Below are 17,487 nucleotides of genomic sequence, written 5' to 3'. Positions count from 1 at the left end.
GTGAACACCAAGCCTGTTGAAGGTTATTTGCGTAACTTCCGCCTATCGTAAGTCATGTGATATGAATAATGCATATCCTACCTTTATCACCGTATCTGTTGTTACCTAAAACCTTACAAATATCCAAGACCTTCCTGTGAAAACAATTTGTGATGTGATAGTGCCCTGTACATGTACATGTGCATACATATGTGTACAGTACAGTACGTGTGATGGTTCGTGTTCTGGAACGACTGGAAGGTCTTGAAACCAAGACTGCTCGGTGTAGGAAGTTTACGCACAGTTGAAGACTTCCAGCCACAAAATTTTTGAAGCCATTTTGCGATTGCAAAAAAAGTCCTCTAATTACTTACTCTGGTCCATGCAGAAATCGAAATAATGCGGTTGCAACGACTGAAAAGAAGAGATAGCAGTACCGAAGAGTAAATAAGTGAACGTATTTTAACAGCTATGTAAATACATGCATTCGAAGTTCGTCACGTACGCGCAATTCGCTCTGAACGCGATGCCATTCACCGTTTCGCCCATTGCTTGCCCGCACTTTTCGTGTGGTCTATGTGTTTGTATGTCTGTGGTTAGTACCAAAGGAAAACTGTTGTTGTGAGACATTCAATCAACATTTATCACATGCATGCTAATATTATACCCTAGCCCCCAAACTGCCAGTTTTCATTGACTTTAAAGCTCGGCCCACATTCTGTTAATTATCTGCGACTTATTCATGGAAAGCTTCGAAGAAAGCTTCGTATTTATCACATTGTTAAGCACGTACCCATCCGGGGAATATACATAGAAAGCTTCTTGATAAATACCTCTTTTACATCAGTGGTTGGGCACGAGATGGCCGTGTGAAACACATAAAAGGGTAATAAACTTACGTCGAATAATGGCAACTGGCTCTCTGAAGTTAGCGTTTCAGATTAGATCAAAAAAACTTTTTTGTATTACATTGGATAGACAGAACATTGGACAGACAGACAGAACATTGTTGACATATCTAATGCGCTTTTGGAGAATTCCCCATTCAGGAATATGTAGCCAACCTGTGCTGGCACATTCGCAAGTCATAAACTTAGAGTAATTTTTGAGTCGTATTACTGCAAAACAAAATTAAGTAGTACTATATATGCATCGGAAATACATGTACGGAACTACGGTAATCCGCTCGTAAACAGGAATCACAAAGGTCCTTATGTTTTGATACAATAATGTACCAATCAAAGAATGTATGAATATGGCTACGTGTCACCATTTCTGCATAAATGGATAAGTTATAGTCGTTCAAGAACCATTATATAGAGGTCGCTCGCAGTAATTCACGGTTTCTGGGACAGTAATAATTATGACAGTTCTATATGGTCCGTGGTTTTAAATTTGCGATGACAGTGGCATAAATGAATTATATGAGTAGATTAACAGAGACGCCTAACGTCTTCACATTGGTACTCCTATTTGTGGACTAATCTTAGCAACTTAGATATTGCATGCAGCACCCGAAGGAATATACGTCACGTTGTCCATGCACCTTTGTGTTTCATATGCTCAGTTTGATCTGTTGGACTTTCCCCCTCTTTGTAACTGCTTGGTTGGGCGTGGTAAGGTTCCCTGGAATGCTAATATTCTGCTACAGTCATTTGTAACTACCCCCCCCCCTTTTGCACCCGAAGCTACTCTTTTGTTCATGTGACTTCGTAGCCTATTTGTTCTTCACGTATCTTTTTACACACGACACTCAGATTCCTGCACACGACTCTAGCAGGAACTCATGTGACCCTTTGCATTGTTGAATTCGAGTCCATCACAAGTCCCTGTCAGTCTGTCACAAGTCGATCAAAAGTCATTCAGTCTTAAGTCGGTTCACAAGCTATTTAAATGAGCTGTGACAAAAGCATTCCTTTATCACTGTTTACCTTGTTAGTTGTGACTGGCCTTGTGAAGGGACTTGTGACTGGACCAGTGAAGGGACCTATGAAGAGATTTGTGATGGACTCGAATACAACTCCGTGACCCGTTAAGATGGAGCATTCTCATTGGTTTAGCCATGGTCAAGGCGTTCGTCATCCATCGCAGCGCAGCACAGCGCGGTGCGCACCATCCTATGGTGTACTATTTACGACAAACATTTTTCTCTCTCTTTAGCCTCCCTCCAGGCGACGCAACTACACGACGCGACGGCACGACGGCTCCCTTCCGTCGTGCCGTCGCGTCGTGCCGTCGCCCGTCGCGTCGTGCTACTTTAGGTATTTTCCATGTTGCATTTTTTGCCGCCTAAACGTCGCCCCTTCCGTCGCCCGTCGCGTCGTGCTGTCGTGCGTCGCGTCGTACATTGTGTCGTGCATCGCGTCGCCTGAAGCACGACGCGACGCACGACACGACGCGACGCGTCGTGTGCTGCTGCCCTTTACTTCATGGTGTTTATAGAGGGTGCCTTTACTGTTTTCTTTCACCTTTCTTGCAAAGTACATGCTATTCGCTCTTTGGTGTTGATTTTTCATTGTTTTTATCTCATCGATTCATTAATTGGGATTAATTTCAGTCATGTTTTATTGAAAGAAATGATAAAAATGGACAAGAAAATCCGAATAAATAGGAACTGCTTTCTCAAAATAAGTGGAAACTGCAAGCTCAGAATTCGTCACTCCTTAATTTCCCAGTCAATGATTTCTTTTGTTTTCTCTAATTTCCGTCCAACGCGCTTGCAAAATACATGACCTGAGCCGCAGGCGTTGATTTTTTTGGGGGGTGGGGCTTTTCATCCGTTCATCAAATTGAATTAGTTGTGTCATATTTTATCAAAAAAAAAATGAAAACGAGCAAAAAGAAAATCTAGGTATGTAGGTGCTCTCACATAATAAGTGTAAGCCCAGAATTCGTCACTTTTTTACCCGGCTGATCCTTGTTCGAATGTCTGTCCAATTTCTTTTTAAGACCGTTGATGAAGTTCCCATTTGTGGTAAATTTCTAACCTTATAAACATTTCTCTGTGATCCGTGCCAGCAGTTTCCACGTAGTTCTCTCACTCCTCCAGACAACTTGTCTACAATTGTACGACCGCAAGTTTGAGCACGGGTTTAGGTAATTACCATCCAGTCTGCACTATATTATTACCCTCAGAATATTCAGTCTTCAGTCTTCCTCCAATTTAGTCTGCCTCGTTAACTTCATCAGCACCACACTTTCAATGATATTAGCCCGCCGGCGTGTTTCTTATTAAAACACTGCAGATCCTGCTACCGTTGTGACGGTGTCTTTTCTTCCTCTCTGTTTGGCCTCGCGCTTAATTTCTCATCAGATCTGCATGTTACATTTCTACATGCACGCAATACTGATTGACGTATTGTATCTTAGAATGGATTTACAATATTTATTAGAAAAATAACAATTAGATTAGGAAAAGCTAAAACATTGTTGTGGCTGACGTTAATGTTATATATTTCCTGGAGACAATGCCGATTAGTCGCAAAACTCTTTCTGATTACATTTGATTTAAAAAGGAAAAGGAAAAGAGTTTTCTTCAACAAATCACTCTTAATGAAAACACAAAATTAGAAAGAATCCACGAAAAAGAACGACAGAATCATGGCCTGGTACCTATGGCATGTACTGTGCAAGCAAGGGTCGGGGGAAGGAAATGAAAGAAAACAGTAAAGGCGTCCTCTATAAACACCATGAAGCAAAGCTCGACAGCACACGACGCGTCGCGTCGTGCGTCGTGTCGTGCGTCGTGTCCTGCTTCAGTCGACGCAATACACGACACGATGCACGACGCGACGCACGACAGCTCGACGCGACGGGCAACGGAAGGGGCGACGTTTAGGCGGCAAAAAATGCAACATGGAAAATACCTAAGGCAGTACGACGCGACGGGCTACAGCACGACATGACGCACGACGCGACGCGTCGTGTGTGTACAAAAGTAATGGCAAGAAGGCGACGCAACGACCCGACGGCACGACGGAAGGGAGCCGTCGTGCCGTCGCGTCGTCTGGTCGCGTCGCCTGGAGGGAGGCTAAAGAGAGAGAGAGAGAGAGAAATGTTTGTCGTAAATAGTACACCATACCATCCACAGATACATATAACCTATAGACCAACAGTGGCTATAGGAATCAACGTCTTGATACTGTAATGAAGACGGCACCGACTAAACATGAAACCATGGGCGGAAGTAATTCAGCACCGTGCACAAGTCTATGGAAAAATCTCGGGATGAGTGATACAGATCAGAGGTTTTGGATGAAAATGCCCCGAGGGCCACTGAAAAGCCTGCCCAGTATTTACTATGTGCTCCACTCAGCTACATATTTGTTTATTTTTCAGAAATTGATTCGGTCTTTGTACAATAGATGATTAATTTGGAACAACGTGCATGGCGTGCCTGAACTATCGCCAAGGTAGTGCATGTGCGCTTACTGCTCATCAGACTCATGTACATGTAAAGGAAGGGGGAGAGATCCGTATACAAACAACACAAATTTTCCCTTAACATGTTTATCAACAGCCGTCAGAAATTGATAACATGCCACAAAAAGTGAGATTTAGCACGGAAAGCTCCGAAGCATTCACCTGTGCAGTGTGCACAAAGGGTTGTGCCAAGGGGCATCATCAAGTCCGCCGTTACTTCAAACTTAACTCTTTCCCTCTTAGGAAGTAGTACATGTACGTTTGGCAAGTAGTAGTAATTAATTGGAACAAAGTAGCCAGTAGTATATCAATTCCCAGATGAAATAGCCTACTCTGAAATTCTGTGCCACTAAGCCTACTATAAAAATAATGGCTTACTACTAGTACAGGCTACTTTAATGTAGCACTTACATTGTGGAGCAGCTGCAGCTTTTCCAAAACAAAAAAAAACAAAAAAAAACCCCAAAAACCCAAAACAAAAAGGTACCCTTGCATTCCTTTTTTTATATTTTGGACTAAATAAAAGAATTCCGTATACAGACACCCTTTGACAGTCTGTAAGCAGACGCTGTGAATTCCAAGTGTTTTCGAAGTGAATACTTCAATATTTTCACGCTAAATGAGACTTTTGGGGACATGTTAGGCCCGTTGCTTTCAGATAGGTACTACATGTATTCACTCTGGGGAAAAATTAGTAGAGCCCCTAATAGAATTGGAAATATACATTTTTTTTCCGGGATGAAGTTGACATGCATAGGCCTGCATTAGTATCCGCAAAAGAGGAGTACTAACGCTCCACTCAATAGAGCTAGGCCAACATGTTCATGAGTAATGTAAGACTAAGGCTATGAGCTTCAAACTGGACCAATAAAGAGAGGACATAACTTTTCGGGCAGTGGAGGCTCCTTTGGTCAAAACTGCACTTCGCTGGCTCAAGAACGACAACAAAATGAACATTTCTGACAAACGTTTTTTGTTTCAGATCCTAAGTGGAGGTGCTTCTACTCAAAGTGAATTTGGATGGTCTAGCCTACGTATTTTTGTGTCATGAATAAATACTGTGCATGTACAAGTAGGTGGCTGATTTCCATCAGGAGTCATTACCCTCCAAATATTTATACCAGGCACGTGGGAAAGAGTGGGGTACCCCAACAAGTCCAATCCCTGTATACACTCCAGCATATCGTCACTTAACACACCCCCTTAAATGTCTGAAAAGAATTCCTAAAATACCAGTATAACAATGACCAACACAAACGCGGGAGGGGGGTTCTCTCTGTCCCATAGTTTGCTTCATATGGACAAACAAACGAATGATCTCAGTAGTTTTTTTTTGGAGGGGGGGGGCTGTTTGGTACAGTTTGACCCTTGCGACAAAATAGCAACAGTTCACATCAATATGCACAAACATAATAAATACGATCATATGGATATGAATAGGAATGAGGTGTGGGGTAAAATGTATGGCACAAGATGACCTAGGGATGAATAGGAATAGCATAGGGCCGGAAAGTGTGGTAGAAATTGCCTTGGTATGGGATAAAATATGAATAAGGCATATCACGGGGTAAAAATTATGGGTACAATGTGACCTCCCTCATGAAATGATGGCTATGAGACGATAGATCATAGGCGGTGTGATGTCATGGAAAAATACTGACTGGCCCGACTATCGTGTTAATGATCATATTGTGTAAATTGGAAGTGAGCGTTGGTCTGACTTAATCCTTGAACACTAAAGGGGAGAGAGCGCCAACATGCTAACGGTCTTGCGTTCGGCTTACTATGGCTGCCGAGATCTGATCGATACAGGAAGAAGACCCTGCTGTCCCTGGCTAAATTTCTTAATCCTTTGAACTAGAGTGTTCTACGTCCCGGTACCCTGAACGTGTATGTGGTTTTGGCTCTGGCTGAATTTTGTTTAATCTTTTCAACTGGTGCTTGACGCCGGTTACCTTGTACATGTATACGGTTTAATAAATTCAAACAGAACGGAGCGTTACTGTTGTTCTTTATTGTGGAGCCTAAATGATCCATTCATCATTATATAAAAATTATGAATTCCCGGGGGCGTCATGACGTGAGTTGGGAATTTTTAACACATAGCAAAGGGGTAAATTTATTCGTCGCGCTGTAGAATCTATGCAGAAGTTCCTGGCCAGTATCTGATCCGAGAATTATAATTCGATAGTCAAACCTGTAGGTAAGAAACACAAAAGTGAGAACACAAAACAAATTCAGTGGACCTCACATACTGGTATCTGATAGGCTGGTACTGGTACTGTTTTTTTCCCGTTGTTCGTTACTGATTTAAAAAAAAATTATCTTAGTAATTTAATAATTACTACAAGGGTGATCAACGGAAGTTTGTTAAATTTGAAATCAGAGGCATTACATGTACTCATTTCTTTTTAAAACCATTTGTCTGTTCTGACTATTATCTTTTTTGGCATTCCCCTCTTCGTCATTTAACGTCCGGCAGATTTATCAGCATGTTTAGGCAAAACTATTCGAGGCTTGGTTGACTTTCATGCCTTTATCAAGTTTTCTATCGTGATAATCCACAATGTCCTTGTAAGTTTCATTATCCCTCAAATGTAGGTAACTTGACAGGAACTCTTTATAGTTGTCGAGAAAGTCTTGCTTGACTGTCCAGAGTGTCTTTCTGTTTGCCTTCTGCCTGGTTTGATCTTCATCCATGCCTTCGTTGACGTACTTGTCTTATTTTTTCATTCACCATATCTCTATTTGTTTCTCTGGCTTCAGCCAGCAGCTGCTGGTAGGTGGCACTGTCTTCCAATTCTGAATTGTCTTCATCCGAGGTTTCGTCATCAACCTCCTCAACAGGTTCCGAATCATCTTCAACTTCATCCATACCTGATTCCTCCTCGACGTGGATGTTATGCATGTGCCTCTCTAGATTAGACTTCGTCTAAAGCATTTGTCACACTGGTGACAAGAATAGGGCTTAGCTGCAGAAATACCATTCATGTTGACCCTTGCAAGGATGACTTTTAAATGACACAAAACAAAAGAAATCGTTCAGTAAATATACACAGGTACTCGTCATATGTTTCACTGCTTGTGATTTGTTTATCCCATTGAAAAAGTACTCATTTTGCTCTTTTATTGTTCAAATTGTTCTTTTTATTGCTCTTTTACTCATTTTATTGTTCGAATTGCTCTTTTCATAGTTCAAGTTGCTTTTTCCATTGTTCAAATTGCTATTTTTATTGTTCATATTGCAATTTTTGTTCAAATTGCTCTTTTTATTGTTGACGTTACTCGTTTTTATTTTTCAAATTGCTCTTTTTATTTATCAAATTAAATTCCCCCCTCATTGTTCAAATTGCTCTTGCAAAAACAATTTGAACAATGAAAAGAGTAACGCAAGCAATGAAAAGAGCAATTTGCGCAATAAAAAGAGTAATTTGAACAATGAAAAGAGCACTTTAAATAATAAAAAGCGTAGAAAAGCAATAAGAACCATACAAAGAACAAAGAGCAATACAAAAGGGCGACTTGATCAATGAAACGAGCACTTTCAACTATAAGATTAAAAGGGCAATCGAAAAAGCAATTTCAACAATAAAAAGATGAAAAAATAAATAGAAAAAAACAACTTGAACAAAAAGAGAGCACTCTGAACAATAAAAGAGCAATTTGAACGATAACAATTTCAATACAAAATATAAAAAGAGCGATTTGCACGATTAAAAGAGAATTTAGAACAGTGAAAAGAGCAATTTGAACAATAAAAAAGTGAAAGAGCAACAAAAAGAGCAACACGAACAATAAAAAGAGCAAAGGAGAATTAAAAAAGAGCAACTTTAACAAAATAAATGCAACATCAAAAATAAAAAGAGCAATATGAACAATGAAAAGAGCACAAAACAATACAAAGAGTAATTTGAACACTAATAAGAGCAGTGTCAAAACGAAAAAGCAATTTGAACTATAAATGGAGTAAAAGAGCAATAAAACAGCAATATGAACAATAGAAAGTGAAATGTGAACAATTTGAACAATGCAAAGAACAATTTGTACAATGAAAAAAATTCACTTGTACAATAAACAGAGAAACAGCAATGAATAGAGCAATTTGAACAATAAAAAGCAGAATGAGGAAAATTGGCAATGAAATAAACAAATCACGAGCACTGCAGCAAATGTACATGTACCCGTGTCTGTATATATATATTATATATTGAACGATTTCTTTTTTTCGTGTCATTCTTCAAAGGGTCAACATGAATGGTATTTTTGCAGTCAAGCCCTATTCTTGAAGGTGGAGCATGCTCACCTCGCAGTATTTAATAGATATATCAGGTAAACTACACCACGTCTATTATTTAAACATTATGACGGATAAACAGTAGTATGAACATTAAATGCCCAAAGCTGAGGAGGCGTTCTGGCCTTATCAAAACTCCATCTACTATGTCTGGAAATTATATGAGAAGGAACTAAGGCATCAGATATGCAGCAGAAGCGCCGCCTGACCTCAAACTGTGCAAACCAAATTAATTTTGGTTACGTCAGGTACAAATGGTTTCCAAAGCTTCGAGCATGATCTCCCTGGTTCTGGTGTAACTTAAGGGGTGGTTTGTGGGGATTAAGCCAGACTTTGAACGAGTGAGTCTGCAAATTAATGGTTGTGACTAATTAGGCGGGTCACCTAAAGAATTGAAATGTTGTTCAGCTATAGCGACTGAACATGTTGGAAGCTGGGTTCTGGCAATTACAATGTCTGCGCCTTGACGAAACTGATCGGTTTTTTATTTAGTTAGATGGATGAGGAGACTGTCGGGCCTCAAGGTACAGTCTTTGCGTGAAACGTTATACTGAGGTCACTGAAGCGAACAAACCCAGCGTAACTGATGAAGCAAATGAATAACAAACGCAGATCTGCTAGTGTACTTTTGTGTCCATAGGCGTCGAAAAGTTTAGCCATCAAATGCGGAAACAAGGGCTTTTAGCGGTTCGGCGGGGACGCCATAAGTATCTTATATCCCAAAATGCTTGACAAGTGGGTCATCACTGACCATGGCAATCCTGCCATGTCATGTGCCCACTTCACTGCTGAAGCTGTGTCTGCGGTGGACTTGTTACCAGACGGTAGAATCGTTGCCAGGTACAGGCAGAAATCGATCGATTGGGCGAACGGGAAACACGGGAACTGTCGCCTTGGTCCTTGCCTACAATTCCCAATGCTGCTAGGCTGATTTTAAAGTTTTAATTGTGGACTGAGCTCTGGCTGAAATGAGTAGGGGGCGGTCTTGGGCCAAACTTTGAAGAGTGGGATTGATGACGGTTTTAATCGTTTCCTTCCAAGAATCTGAAAAAAAACCCAGAAAAACAGAAAAACTAGCAAACTCCAGCAAATTTGCTACAAAAAGCAACAACCGTAATGATAATTGCTACATCCAGATTCTTCTTCACATGAAACGTTTTTATCCGTGCGTCTGAAACCGAATGATAAAACAACCAGAAAACTGGCGAACAGTAGTGCATTTGGCACTAAAACCCAAACTGTCAAAATCGTGACTTATAACGTTTCAAAATCGAGGCGATTATCAAGTCGGCACAAACTTGCACCCGACAAAAACACAAAAAAAAATACATGAAATGTGAGCACCCAAAGAGGGTGGGTTGAAGTAAATAATCAACCAACGCCAATCACTAAATTCCCCTCCATGTAAAAATTGCAACGTCAACTCGGCGACTAACACTAGACTATTGCGAGAACTAGTACTTGGTGCATGGTCACGAAAAACCCGCAATATTGGGGAGGAAACGTGAGTGCGACCGGGATGTTGAACGAATGTCACGCTCCATTGCTCCGAGTGACAATAACCACGTGTTATAGGGAGGGGAGGGTGGGCAAGACGAGGTATTGGCTGCTCGACCGAGAATGAATTGAAAGAAACGAATTGCCAAAAAAAATAAGCATTAACACAAACGTGTTACGTAAGCCTGCGCTGAATAGCGCAGTTGCGTAAACCTAGCTATTCTCTAATACTGAAAAGAAAACTAACTTTCTTTCACCAAGTCGTCAATTAATTTTCTGACACCGGTAACGTATGTAACTCTGGGTCTCTTGGTGTTGCGGTGCATTTGCCTACAACCGGCATGGGTGGCTATAGTTTGCAGAAATGTCACCTTTGTTGGTCTTCGGTTTCCAATTGGTTCAAAATGGACAATTGTCCCATTGATTTTAAATAAGGCTGTACATTTACATGTATATGATTTAGTGTCGGGTGTTCTGATGGCTGCGTGGGAATTACAACACTTTGTGAATTATTCTTTTACTTTTGCACTGACGAAAAACCATATTTTAGCAGCTGTAGGAAGACACGCCCATTGTGACGTCAAAAGAGCAGTTCTTGTTCATTTCAGAATTTTCTCCTTTTTTGTGCAGATACTGTAGGCCTACGTCATAGCTATTCAAAAATTTCTGATGTCGTCTTTGTGAAGAAACTTCTTTTTGGAGAGGTAGCCTGTTTTCTTACATATTACATACATGTAGCATACAGTATTTAGTTTAGTTTAGTATCCACAACCTTGTATCCAAGGTCACACTAGTAGGCCTACATGTATAAACGACACTTTCAACAGCATTCAAGGTAATGTACCTGACATGAATTGAAAATATGTTGATTAGATGAAACAATTAGGGAAATAAGGACAACAAACAAGACATACATACAAAATGGTAGGAGATGTTAACTATATAATTAAAAGTGGCGTCCATTTAAAAATCCTATTGTGTACTGACTATAGTACGTGACCACACGGAGATTTCTGGCACTATAACCTGACATAACCTTTAGAAATATACTACTCAGTAATAATAATTGACTCTCCAAAGGTATCAGTCGGAAAAATCGGTCCACGATAAGCATATATTCCATTACTTTAGTATTATTTTCATTACGAGCGCTGTCTGTTACTAATTCGGTCCGGAGCAAGTGCTTTTGTTCATAATTTATAACAAAGCACGGTGTTTTAGCAAAGTTTCAACTCTGCTGTCGTGTATTCCTGCATAATATCCAACTTCAAGTTGTGATCGTGTCGTGTGACGTGGTGAATTGAAATCACGCACCATCTTTGGTCAAGGTACGTTGTCTAGGTACCGTAATCCAGGTTTGAAGGCAATCACACTTACCAAGATGTAAAGTGCTATGGTGGCCGTGGAAAAAATGAAGTTGTATAATCACAGAAATGTTTGCGTAGGCCTATTTGATTGGGAAAAAAAATGATTGACGACCTAACAATTTCGCCCATTTGTGTACTTTGAGAAAGTAGAGGGCAAAAGAACGTTGGCCCAGCTGTTATGGCATAAATAATCATGCCAAAACAGCTATTTAAAAGGAAATTTGAAACGGAGACAGGACCTATAGGCTATGACCCAGACACAAGTCTCTATTGCAAGCAGTACATTGTGTTTAAAGCGCCCTCTCTTGTAATCTATCTCCGGCCGCAAGACAAACTTACTGGAACAAAAGTCCCTCGCAGTGGTACAGTCCTAGGCCTAGACACTTATAAGTCATTTACCAAATTTTGTCTTCTCTGTTCTGAACATATAAAGTCGTTTTCGTTGATTTGTATTTTCTAAATTCTCTGTTACTGGGACGTAGTAAAATCTTCGTGTCAGCAATTATTTTACACACAGTAAAGGTCAGTCACCGGACGACAGCAAATTTCACAAGAAGGGGGTGCTGGTAATTACGTGTGCTATATTTAATTACTGATTAGTTAAGATGATTAATAGTTTTAATTAATCAAGTGTTCTGTATGTATGCCACTATTTTTGAATTACCATCACAGTTGTTTCTTATGGGTTATTTGGCGGGATTTATCACTAACATTCCTCTCGCTAAGAGGACACCCCTAAATTTGGGCGTTACCATTTATATTGTAGTTCCCGGATGGTGATTCCCGGCGAGACAGTAATGGCGGACGGGCAGGTGAAGAAAGTCGACGAAAAACTCACAGACTGACGGTGGATTTTTTAGCCGTTCTCCTGCCCAGAACCACAGTAGTAGTGAGCTCATCATCATGGTGTGTAAGAAGGAAGTTATCAACTGGTTCCGCGATCTTAGTGCCTGCAGAAGGATAGAGTTTCTGTGTGCGCTGATGGACTGCTGTGGTCCGCTGGAATTACGGTTTCTGGGAACGTACATCGAGGATTTAGGCCGCCGAGACTATGACCGTCTCCGCGAGATGGAACTGCATGCCAACGATGTAAACTATTTGTCAAAGTTAACCAATATATCAGATATACGGATACTTGATAAAGTACTAACGAGCCTGGCACTTATGTATTCAACTTGCAAAGATGGTGCAAGGGTACTCTTTAAAACGCTGAAAGAGCATACGGACACCATTTTGAACGGAGCCGGGGAACCATGTTCAGAGACCCATGAGAAAGTCGTCCTGCTTGCAGTCATGGCTTTGAACCATCCAGCATTCTCATTCAGTGAGAAACAGGCCCTACGATCACAGCTTTACGCATTATTGCAAGCAGTTGAAAGCATTGCTGCGGCACCCTCTGAAGTGAGTGCTTGGCCCTTGGTCTGTACCATGTGTACACGTAACACTGAAAATGTTTTGAATCACAGTTAAGCCAACATGATGGTGGGTGTCCTGCTTTGCGGTAGTGTCTTAAAATAGACATTGTCAATGGCGGTGTTTTGTGCAAATTTGGCACAGCTGCATGGACAATGGCAGAGCGTGGTTTGTCATTTTTGTAGAGAAAAGTTAAATCGAGTCCGCACAGACTGTCTCGAATTCAAACTTTCATTTTTCACTTTCATGACTTTCATTTATACTAGTTCTAATTCTTGACAGTAAAGGAAATTGACAATGTCATGCCCTTTTGTCTAATCAGACAACGTGTATATAAGGCTAGGGTGGTGGTCCCATCCTCTTCATTGGTGCCATTGGTCAGACATGTACATTACTTGTATGTTGTGCAATGCATGTTGTGTATACAAGTGATGTGCATGTCTAACCAGTGACACCGAATGTTGGCCAAGTCGTCCTTGAGTCATGTCGTCCCCTAGTCAAGTCGTCCCCCATATAAATAATTGAACTATAATTATATTTTTACTGCGACAAATTATTTTGTGGGAATAAGTTATTTTCTTTATTACTCCTCAAGTTTTTGCTGCGGTAATTTATTCATCACTGGAAGGTACAGAGAACCAATTACTCTTGTCAGAAAAAATAACTGACCATATTTTCATTAACAGTAGTGTTTGGTTCAAAGATACATGTACAGTGCAGTCAGCATGCCGTTTCATCAAGAAAAGCAAAAATTGTAAATCTGGTAGAATGGGACACATGGGTACATGTACATGTAGCTGTACATTTCCAGGGATTTAGTTTGAAAAATAGGATCCTTTGTACCACTTATTGGAGTGATTACAGTTTGGAGATGGCAACTTGGCTCACATTCAAGTTCTGCACAGTTGAACCAATCGTATTAAAATACATGTAGAAAATGTACCCGTACATGCGTACCATTACACAGGTACATGTAAGTAAATTCATGCATAATGTCCATGGTTTACGGTGTACCTCAGTCTCACCCACTTGTAAAATTGAAATGGGACGTCTGGCATATTTGTTCCGATATTTCTCTTGATTGGGTGCAACCAAATGACTTCTGTTTGCACTTGTTTTCAAGATGTATTTTTTTTTTGTGTTGGGAAGATGTTAATTATATATAACAGGTTTGCCCTTCCCCAACGTATATTAATAAGCGCTGTATGCTCAGTGCTTGTCCGAGAGCTTGCGAAAAAACCTCACAAGCTTGCTCGGGTGGGACTCGAACCCACGACCTCCTGCTTACTAGTGCAGATGTCTTAACCACTCGACCACCGAGTTTGCCGGGGTCGGCTGGCCGGTCCGAGTCAAATGAAGCAGCGGGCACCGCGAACTATTTTCAAGATGTATTTTTGCGTTGGGGAGATGTTAATTATATATAACGGGTTTGCCCTTCCCCAACGTATATTAATAAGCACTGTATGCTCAGTGCTTGTCCGAGAGCTTGCGAAAAAACCTCACAAGCTTGCTCGGGTGGGACTCGAACCCACGACCTCCTGCTTACTAACTAGTGCAGATGTCTTAACCACTCGACCACCGAGCTTGCCGGCTTGAGTCAGCAAACCCGTTATATATAATTTACACTTGTTCTTTTTGTGTATGCAATCCATTTAAGCTACGTGCACATTACATGTACAGTCGCTCATGACAAAAAGTACTGATGGGCAATCAGTATTCCTCCCCCCCAAGGGAAAAAAACCCCAAAAAAACAAAACACAAGCACTTACATTTACTTTACATACCTAGTGTGGACATTCCTTTCTTTTCATGCAGTTAAGAAAACTTGTCGAAAATACTTGTTTTTCTTGAACTGGGAACATGATTTTCAGCTGGCTTTTTGTACAAGGTTTCCTTGACTATTCCTCTTCCTTTTATGACCAATGACCCCAACCCCAAAATGCCTCTAAACTTCTTTTTCAGAGAGGGGAAATGTCCTTTGGACATGTGCAAATCCACAGAACGTCTGTCTTTCCTGCATCGTGTGGACATCTTTTGTTCACAAGTTCACACTAGGTATGTAAGGTTAGCGCACTGGCTAGGAGCACACACAGTATGTACACAGAGCATTGGGGAGAAAATGCCTAGAACTTCACCTGTTGATCAGTTTCTGTGACTGTTGATAAACAGGACTGTGATGATGGGGTGAACAGCATCATAACTGGTGAGCAGAAGGAGCCCTCTAGTCAAGTGCTTGCAGCAGCCACTGTGGCCCAGGCCAATCTTGCAGAATCAAACTCTGGTGACACCGTAGAGGAAGGTCCCAGCTGCCACAATGACTCTGGGACTGCTCTCGAAAGCAAGAAAAACTGCAGTCCTCCAGATGCAGACAACCCAGGTATGCTGAGGACACTGTTGCATTAGTTATCGTATGAGTTGTTTTGTCAGTTTGTTTGTTCAGTTGTTTTGATGTGGGATTTTTTTGTATTTCAAGCTTGCAATGATTGACAAAGGTCTTAAAATACCTGAGTGATAAATACATGGACACACCATAATAGGGGGGAAGTGGATACATGTGTGTTTTTCTCTTGCCCTAAAAATTGTCCAAAACTACCAAATACTGGTACGTACAACTGATGTATGAGTACATTGGACATACGTGTACAGCATACATGTACTGTACGTGCATACATGTACATGTATGTGTGCACATACTTGTATACCGTATGATACCCATCGGACTGACTGTTCTGTGCACCGACATGTACAGTACAGTAAGTGAATGTACAGGCACAGGTACATGTACATGTAATGTACTGCATTGCATGTTTATGTTCTTCAGTTTTGGAACTCTAATAATTCACAAGTATTCTAACCAAATCTGATTCACAGCAGTGGGTGATTTTTTAGACCAGTACATGTACGTGTACATGTAGAATGTACATGTACTGTGCATGTAATAGTGGACTGGTCAAAAACATTCCATAGATTAACAGCTCACCGACTAGCCCTGCCACTAAGGGAAACTTGTTCACAACATGTTCTAATGGCCGATCTGCTTGTTAACTTAAAATACATGAAGCTTCACCCGTTACCAGGGAATGTGCGGGAACACTTTGCCAGCGTATTGGCTTTACAGGGTGCTGGGAAGGGCAACATGCGTCGCAGCAGATGTGCAGAGCAGTGCGGGTTGGTCACTTTCCTAACCTGTGCATGGATATTGAGGGAGCATGTGATGCAGACACAGAAGTGCTGACCTGTGTTATTGAAATAAGTGGCCAGTGAGTGCTCCACAAAACTTACACATATGTATGTACATGTACATGTACATGTATGTCATGCATCTGGATGTACACTGTACAATACATGTATGTGGCACCTGTACTTACTGGTTCAAGCCTTTTAGGTTGATGGGGATGGGTGAATACCAGGGTGAGAAGGGATGTACACCGTTAAGGCCCACTGCTTGACACCCAGGGAAGGAGGTCGCATAGAAACGACGTATTGTGCAACTGTACATGTACAGTTGCAACACATATCGGGTACACTGTACATGTGCGTACAGTACATTATGACATGCATAGTACATGTATGTACATGTACAGTGTAGGTTCACATGTCAAGTACATTTACATGTACATTTCCCGCATGTTATGACATTCCTGTTTCCAGGGGCAATTTCAATACGAGTTTGTTGTCAGTTGGTCTTTTGCGACCAGGTCGATAAAATTGTTCTTATAAACTGAAATTTCCAGTGAGAAAGAACGGTGGGAGTCAAAGCTTTAAATTTGTTACCGGTACATGTAAATGCTGCCAGAATGAACAGGTTCACTGAATCTGGTACTCCCAATTATTTCAGCCCACGTACACAATGTACATGTATGTGTACTGGCACATGTACATGTAGAAGTGCTAATAATAACCCTTCTATTCATCTCTGGGGCTTCCTTGGGGATCAGGGTAATTACTAAACCTTTGCTTGTCGCATTCTTGGAGGCCGACTATTATTAGAAAATCAAAACATGACTCATAAAGTGCAGTGGTAAAAATATCCTCAAGGGGACCATGTTGCCAGATTCCTGTCAAAGCCATATAAAAATGGAACTGCATTTCTTGTGGAGGACTTTTGAAGGGCAGAAAGAAGTGCCTCACTTGTACAGTACAACGTTAAGTACATGTAATTGTTCCTCTTTTCCCATGAAGGGTAGATTTTCAAAAATGGTTGATGGCCCTGATCATGCTGATGGGTCTTTAGTTTTTTGCTGATAGTGTTGTCTTGAGTACCAGAAACGGCCCATACGATACAGTATGTTTGAATGTGCTTATCGCATACAAATACAGTACATACATGTACGTGTACATGTACCATACTTCCACACAGGTACCAGTACATGTACATGTACGGTAGCAGTACATGTACACTGTACAGTACAATGTACATGTACATACTCAGGGTTTTAGGATTGCAATATCTGCCAAGATCCTTTGCCAGCAAACAAGGCAAGTTTCTCCATGTTCCATGAAAATTCCATTCAG

At 41.0% G+C, this 17,487-nt stretch overlaps 1 protein-coding gene and 1 pseudogene across 3 annotated transcripts in view; one reads left to right on the top strand and one right to left on the bottom strand.

The window, feature by feature from the left end:
* Positions 1-6,592: 6,592 nt before the first annotated feature.
* Positions 6,593-10,165, bottom strand: LOC147798845 (uncharacterized; annotated as a pseudogene).
* A 2,155-nt stretch (positions 10,166-12,320) lies between these two features.
* Positions 12,321-17,487, top strand: part of LOC110988382 (uncharacterized) — a 33,012-nt gene continuing 27,845 nt past the window's right edge. For 2 of the 3 annotated variants that reach the window (XM_022251825.2, XM_022251824.2), the window contains exons 1-2: positions 12,322-12,960; positions 15,142-15,349. In XM_022251825.2, coding sequence (XP_022107517.2) covers positions 12,463-12,960; positions 15,142-15,349 — 706 coding nt within the window. In that variant the 5' untranslated portion in view covers positions 12,322-12,462. Of the gene's footprint in view, positions 12,961-15,141; positions 15,350-17,487 lie in introns of all 3 variants that reach the window. The other variant, XM_022251826.2, reaches the window with a different exon arrangement.

Source organism: Acanthaster planci, linkage group LG06, assembly GCF_054643075.1.
Source record: "Acanthaster planci isolate LZ-2023a linkage group LG06, COTS_SCS, whole genome shotgun sequence".
NCBI lineage: Eukaryota > Metazoa > Echinodermata > Asteroidea > Valvatida > Acanthasteridae > Acanthaster > Acanthaster planci.
This window is presented reverse-complemented; position numbering and strand designations above follow the sequence as displayed.